Source organism: Gavialis gangeticus, unplaced genomic scaffold (genome assembly GCF_001723915.1).
Source record: "Gavialis gangeticus isolate Ggan-Ray unplaced genomic scaffold, GavGan_comp1, whole genome shotgun sequence".
Lineage (NCBI taxonomy): Eukaryota > Metazoa > Chordata > Crocodylia > Gavialidae > Gavialis > Gavialis gangeticus.
In genome coordinates, this window is record NW_017728994.1 from 26549817 (window position 1) to 26557856 (window position 8040).

The 8040-nt window shown below is 45.4% G+C and overlaps 1 protein-coding gene across 1 annotated transcript in view; it reads right to left on the reverse strand.

The window, feature by feature from the left end:
• SEC24C (SEC24 homolog C, COPII coat complex component) overlaps positions 1 to 8040 on the reverse strand; it is an 84064-nt gene that overhangs the window by 73475 nt on the left and 2549 nt on the right. Inside the window, exon 2 of the mRNA XM_019502431.1 lies at positions 1675 to 1877. Coding sequence (XP_019357976.1) covers positions 1675 to 1849 — 175 coding nt within the window. The 5' untranslated portion in view covers positions 1850 to 1877. The remainder of the gene's footprint in view (positions 1 to 1674; positions 1878 to 8040) is intronic.

Here is an 8040-nt window from a genome sequence, read left to right on the forward strand (position 1 = left end):
GGGGGGGGGGGGGGGGACGACAACACACACAATGGCCTGGCCTTGCACCCCTGCTCCATCCACTCCATCATGGCAGCACACCACTGTTCCAGTCCATCCCCACCATCGCCTGATGTGATGGATGGAGGGGATGGGAGGAGATGGAGCACTGCCACCCAGCACCCCCCCAGTGCCACCACACCACCTCTGGCACCAGGGGGGTGAGGCCAGTGCTGAGCTGCCAGCACCCCTTGCCGCCGCCACCTCCAAGGACTGTCCTGAGCAGGTATAGGCAGCTCCATGTGGGCTGTGAGCAGCTGCAGCGCTGGGCATGGGACGGGTGAGGGGCCACTTTTCCCCTTGCACCCACCACCAGCTTGTAAGCTGCCCCACTGCCAGCCTGGGCCCTGCACTGACTCCAGGCTTGTGCAGGTGCATGGCTCCCACACCAGTGTCCCAGGCCTAGCGCCAGCCAGAATACAGGGTCCCAGTCAGCAGGGGCTCTATGGAGCCCGGCCAGCTCCCCACTCTCCCTGCTGGTGCAGCCCAGCCCGGCTCCATAAACCCCTGCCAGCCTGCACCCTGCTTTGGGCCCCACCAGCACTGGCCCTGAGACACTGGTCCCAAGATGGTGACCAGGGGGTGGGGCACCTGTCAAGGGGGGGAGCTACCCATGTGGCCCTCGGCAGCTTGCCAAAACTGGGTAAGCAGCCCTCTGCCTGAAATAACTGCCTGCCCCTGGCCTAGAGGGACTGGAGCCAGAGCAAAAGGGGTAAAGGGAGGGGAAAAAGGAGGTGCAGGAGGCAGAAGGTGGGACGAGTAGGCTGCAGGTCCCCCCCCCCCAATCCTGCAGTCTCCCCTTTGCTCTGCCTGGCTATGCACCCCCTTCCCCACTAAATGAGCAATTTTGGCAAGGTGGTAACTTGGCTCCAGCTTCAAACCTGAGCCCAGGGCCAAAACCAGAGCAGAGCTGCCACCTGCCCTGGGCCAGAATTCAAATTTAAGACAAGATTTTTTCCCCCTCCTCATGACTGGGGGATGGGACAGATGGGGACAGGGGACTTGATCTCAGAGCTAAGTAAATACAGCACTGAAGGAATTCCTTTAAAAGGAGAACTATTAAAATTATTACAAAATGACCACTTCTCTACTGGCCATTTCATGGGTATTTAATATTAAATGGGAGAAACTAGCTCCACTACACAACTGCCACCTGCATACTTCTCTCCCTGAAGGGTGAGAGCATCTCACAGACCCTTTCTATACCTATAAGGGAAGCAAATCTCAGCTACAAACCTGTTATAGCTTTTAACTGCCCTCAAGCCAATTTCAGCAGGGAAACTGTCATGCTTACCTGTTCCCGGAGTATGTGTCCATGGAAATAGAAAAAACAAGCAAGAACATAGCCTTCAAAATGTTTAAAAACATCTGTCCCCAGTGAAATGGACAATTAGCTTCCAGGAAGAGAAATAAAGTAATGCCCTAAGGATGCATGGCAACAACACAACTCATCTTTGACTGCTTCTTACAAAAAAAAAATCCACACAGAACTTTTTATATTAACCAAAGATAATGTCACTGCACTTAGCTAACAGGGGATAAACACCTCTAGAAAAAGCACTCTATGCACTTAAAAATAAATAAATAAATAAAAATCACAGGCTACACAATCCTTAGGTCTTGATTAAGAAGTACCTTGTAGAGGTGCTGGTTGCTGATATCCAGGCATTGGGCCATTATACACTCCATACTGAGAGTGAGGAACTCCAGGCATTTGCTGCCCTCCGTAACCAGGCTGTTGGTATCTCTGATATGCAGGTTGAGGCTGCCCATACGGAGGCCCTGTGTGAGCTTGCTGGTTTATACTCATTGTGTTCACATCCCCAAACCAGTCTTACCTGCAAGGTAGAAAAACAACAAAAAGCAGACAGCAAAATATAAGAAGCCTGGAGTGCTATGAAAACAGCTGAGCAGAAGCTGGCCTATGAGTAACTTAGGTGCTAAAGAAGACAACACATTAATAACAGTTATTCTTGCATGGTAACTTTTCCCATTAATCGCAAAGACCATTTCTGGAAGGCAAAAAGATAAATGATTTTCAATGACTCAAAGTGCTGATAACATCATTTACAGTTGTGACCACTTCATTACCATCGCAAAATAATGCTTAGTTATTACGTAGCACTAACAACCCTCACAGCCCCACAAGAGGGTACACTAAGAACTATCCCTATTTTGCAGATAAATTACAGTAAGGGACATGAAGCCCAAGAATCTGGTGAATGCTCAGCAGAAGATGAAGCAACATTCCAGTAACCTTGACTTCCAGTTCTATGTAAATAGGGAGGTATGCGATTCGGATTTGGCCAATTCGGAGGACAGCGGTTCACTTTGGAGATTTGGAACACTGCCCTGAATTGATTTGGCTGAATCAGCTTCAGAAGATTCGGCACCGATTCAGAGATTCAGATAGTCCAGAGAACGCTGTGGGAGAAGCCCCTATGGCTGCCCTGCCCAGCCCCATCCCCTGCCCAGCCCATTCTCCCGGCTCCCCCGCAAAGAAGCCCCACACTGACCACCTCTGGCAGCAGCAATCGGGGGCCTCTGAGGGCTTATGGCAGAGTGCCCCCGCACAGCGTGGGGCAATGGGGGGCAGCGGGGATCACCCCCCCGGCACCCACGTGGCAGCTGCCCCATGGTGCAGGTGCAGCACGGCTCAGCAGAGCGCAGCGCACCATCTGAGACCTGGGGTTGTGTGCTGCTGGGCTCAAGGTAACTGTTGCTCCCAGAGAGCGCACAGCACCCTGCCGAGCTGCGCTGCATCTGCCCCATGGGTGCCAAGGGAGGGAGGGAGGGGGGCTATTTCTGCTGCCCCCCTCACTGCCATGAGCCCTCAGAGGCCACCAATCACCGCTGCCAGAGCCAATGAGTGCGGGGCGCTTTTCTTTTTGTATTTTAAAGTGCCAGGAGGCTGGACCAGGTGAGTGACGGGGCTGGGCAGGGCAGTGCAGCCATGGGGGCTTCTCCTGCAGCTCCTCCAGCTGTGCCTGCCTCTGCCCCAGCTGGGGGAGCCACAGGGGCTATGTCCTGCTGCCACACAGCGGGGGTGGGAAAAATGTTGCAGGTGCAGCTCACTCCAGGTGACGCTGTGGCACAGCCCCCACTCCCAGCACTGCTACATCTGCATTTGCACTGGAAGCAGGGGCTCTGCCCTGCTGCTGCTTTCCAGCTGGCACAGGGTGGGGGGGTGCAGGATGTGGGGGTTATGCCCTGCTGCCACCTGCCCCATTCCACCTGGAGCAAGCTGTGCTTGCAACCCTGCCCTGACTGGGCAAGTGCCAGCAGGGCAGAGCCCCCGATCCCAGTGCTGCTGTGCCCCACTCCCCAACTAATGCACCCCCACCCCAGCTGGGCAGCTGGCCCCAGCCCCAGTCCCTCCCTCCCCCCTCTCTCAACCCCAAAGACTTACCAGCTGTGAGCGCCTGTTTAGTTTCTGGCCAAATCTCCAAATCGGCCAAATCTTTTCTGAATCTATTTGGATGCTTCAAATTGATTTGGAGCTTTTAATTGGTCTCCTGATTTGATTCATAGATTCGGTTCCTGAAAATCGGGCCGAATCTCCTCCAAATTGAATCAGTTACTGAAACTTCATGCAGCCCTAGTGTTCTGTCTATTAGATCATGCTTCCTCAATATTAGTGAGGCCCCACCTTAGAGTTCAAAGGGTTGGTTCATAAGGTGCCTGAAGAAAATCTAGAATGGGGTCACGAACAGAAGTGCAACCAGTCTATAAACCTAACATTCATATTGGATTTGAAAAAAAATAAATTTAAAATGTCAAATTCTCAAGTGGAACCCGAGATTGGAGTGAAAGGTACCATATGCTAAGAGGTTTACTAATATGTGCATGTAAAGACCAGAAACGGAAAGGGAAAGGGACATCAGAAACTGGAGTGAGGCACATGGGCACAGCTGTCCAAGAAAACCTGTGGAATGGATGCACTTGTCATTCCTCACTTCTGTAGATATTAACAATCCACCATTTTTAAAGAAAAATACAAATGATAAGAATGTCCCATAACAAGTAGGTAGCACTTAGATACACCTGTTCTGGAGGGAGCAGCATGTGGACCACTTTCTGCTCGGTATCTGGACAATGGGCAGTAGAGGATGGTTTCATTTTACATGGAGGTATTGGTTTATCACCTGCCTAGATACACCAGACTTAGAGCTACAGTTAATGTTGCATGCTGTAGTAAACAAAGATGTCCAAAGGCCAGGAAATTCACAAAGTCACAGTTACATAAAAGCATAAGAAAACATGCAAAACTATTCACATTTAAGATAAACCAGAGACCCTGTAAGACCCAAAGATCCTCAAATCTCTGACAAATCATCTTTCTTTGTTAAAAAAGTTTTGCGACTTTGGCCCTGCCCACCACAGGGGAAAAAAGCAAAACTTAAATATTAGAATAAACAAGACAGACATAGATACAGAGAGGTACTAGATGATTGAGATAAACCCTAATCAGGAAACCTAAAGTTTACCTCAAACAGATAATAAGCTACAACTACCTATTTTGTCCACGATAGGATTTTAACATGCGTTAACCAACGTGCAATTCACCTTTTGCACTAGTGAACAGAAGGCTTATGACAATCATAGCAGCTAATACATTAAACCCAGAGTGCCCAACGTTCAACAAGGGAACAAGATGACTGGAAAGAAACCATGCATAAAAGATCATCAACATTAACCACAGTTCCAAACAGAGCTTCTGTAGACAGAGCTTATGGATACACATGCACCATATCCTGAAGAAAATATGGATATACCATCTGCAGCCAAACTATGCCCACTGATTCGCATCCATTATGGTCAGGCTACTTGTATTGCTGTATAGATTTTAGATGCGTGTGGCTACTAGGGTCCATTACCGGACAGTAAAAAGATAAAATGGTAACATTTTGAATGCTTGATCTAATAAAAAAAGAAAGCAACTTAATTAGGATGCTAAGACTAGAACTGGCAAACTCTTTGTTTTCTATATGAAATATTATTTGTAATACAAGAAAGTTGCAAAATGAATGAATTGACGTTGTCCATACAGAAAACATTAGTCTCCCCCAACCCTTAAATATGATACGTAAAAGAAAAGAATTAAACTCAAGCTTTTTAAAATTTAAGCAGCAGCAGGTCAGTGACTTGCTGGGCTATTATAGCCTTAGCATATGATCAGGGCCTCAAAGAGGCCATCTGCTACTAAAGCCTAAACCAAAGTTACTTTTATCTGAATCTTCAACCCTTTTGCAAGAATCAAAGCCTTCTTTATCAAACATGGCCTTTGGTTTGTGTGGGCCACAGTGAGTGGTGAAGGGAGACTGGTAATTAGGAAGTTATAGCCTGATCATTGAGCAGGGATTGAGGGCAGGGAAAGGGGAGAAGGGGAGATGAAGAAGCTATTTTAAGTCCACTTTTCTTGTTCTATCAAGAAAACAACAAATTCTACCCCTCTGGGACTTGCACTCCATTTTTCCTTTCATTTTATGATCCAAAGACCATACTGACAAATTGTCCTATGGGGAAAGAAGAGAAGAGGGAACATGAATATTAATTTCTGGGACAGAGACACTTTGTTCAGTGGCAGAACTGAGGAAAATGTATCACTTAATCTGCATTTAATGACTTTGGTATTAAAAGACTAAAAACTTATTTTGTCACACTTACGCATAATTAAACATGACCTTAGTACTCCCCACCTGCAACACAAAGCTTCATTAAGCAGAACTGATGCTAATATGTTACTACTGTCACAACCAAATAAGCAGTCATTATTGAGTATCATGAAGCTAATTCAGTTTCTTGTGAGACAGCCTAATAAAGGAACCAGCCCTCAGCCCACTCAGGGCATTTATACACTTTTTTTTTTTTTCCTCCCAGAAACGTACCGGAGATCCACTGCTTTGGAGCAGACTTGATTAATCAAGTCTACTCTGCACACAAGCTGAGGCAACTGCACTGCGCTGTGTGCAGTTGTTTAAGTGGCAAAATGCGCATCAGTGCTGTTATGCTTTTGAACTAAAGCACCTCTGATGTGTTTTAGTTCAAAAGTGTGCTACCACTATTTTCTCAGCGCTGATGCACATTTCACCACTTATACAACTGCACGCGTTGCAGCACCAGATACTTTTCAAAAGTGGCCACTGCTGCGACGCATACATATCCTAGTTAAGTAGTTTACTTAACTTTGAACATATTAATATTTTTCATCCTAATTCTTTATTTTATACAGCATTTTTCAAGTGCCAAAGCCTGTAGACAGAAAGACAAGAGACAACCAGTTGGTAAAAAAGACAATGAAGGGAAAAAAAAAAAAAAATCTTCATCAATGAGTCCATGCAAGTGTTATGAAAAATGTTTTTAAGTGTTGGTGTAGACAAAACTTTTGTTCATTCCTTCCAGGAAGTGAAAATGATTTAGACCCACTATCCTCAGTTGCCTAGCTGAGACAAAAGGAAAGAGCTAAATTATAACCATTCTCTGTAAAAGATTATAGTGTCACTTTTACAGCTTGCAGTGGCAAGCTGATCTCTACATGCAATATTTTGTTACAAGCTTGAACTAAAAGGAGTACTCCCAACTTAATCCTTAAAAGGCAACAGCGCAAACAAATAGCCTTCCATGTCTGAAAAAAAACTGAGATAAAAAAAACCAATACAACACATTTGCCAAAATCTGGGACAGAAGAAGAAAAGCAAGGAACAGGGTCCTCAAAGGAAGAGTCTGGCTGTGAATTTTGTTGCCTTCAATATTCCCATTTTAGGCCTGCATGTCAATTCACTCACTGGGGAATTCCGTTACTCTGCTTCCACCTCCAGACTCACACTCCAGAACTAACCAGGTCTTCCTGAAGGAGGCAGCGATGGCCAATGACTTACTATTGTTTCAGAGAATTTGTAAGAGGCTCTCAGAAGTGTTCAGCCATCTCTTGGTTGCATTTAGATGCGAGAACCTTCTATTTTATTTTATAACAGCTAGAATGAACTTTGACCAAGGTGAACCAGGCTGAAAACCTTCAAAGGCAAGACTGCAGAAAATTACAACTTTGCCTTTCAGTCAGCCACATCAAGTTTCATAACTCCTTGTTTCCAGGGCTAACTGACACTTTTTTCAATCTTTTGTCTTTATCCCTACTAACCAAGGCCACAGAAAAGCTGAGATGGAAGGGTAATAACAGTTTAGGTACTTCAAGAGACACAACATTAAAAAAAAAAAAGTCTTCTTAGAATTTGAGGCAGTAATGATGTAAAATCAGTCATACTTTTTTGATCAGTTCCAGAGAGCCCTTGCTGAAACAGATGCTCAGACCAACCATAACTGTAAAGTATTTGAAAAAGTAAAAAGCCTAAACATAACTTTAAGCATACACTTATTTTACCTATTAGGTTTTTGTTTACAACAACAAAAACAGAAAGAGAATGATTCTGTGGCTGGATGAACTGGAGAAGAGAAAGGAACTGAAAGATCATAATTTACATCCTACTCTAGTGAATGCAGGGTTCAAAGGATAGGACCACACCTCCCTCTCTGGCAGCTATTTCTCAAAAGGGAGGAGGCTATTTGAGCACCACTCCCACAGGGCAAAATCACTGAAAACACAGCATCAGCAGAAAGGCATCTCATTTCTTAATGTAATCTCATTGAAAGGTCATTTTACATATTGCAACCTGTGATATCTTCAGGACTCACTTCTCTGAACCTTGCACTGTTTAGTGTATTTGATAATAAAAATTACTAAGATGATCTGGAGTTTGAAAGGGAGAGCTGAGTGAAGAGGTTATGTTAAAGGGTATTTTGAACTATGTAAGGAGCAAATAATGAAAGGGGGGAGGGTACAAGAGAACAAACTGACCAGAATTGTGATAGCCACTCCTCTATAACCATCTGCATTAGTGTATCCCTTTCCCCACCCTTAACCCACATGCTTCCATGGTCGTGGTGGTGAACAACTGTCCCTGTATAATTTAACATTCCCATATTTTGAGTACTACCATAACTGAT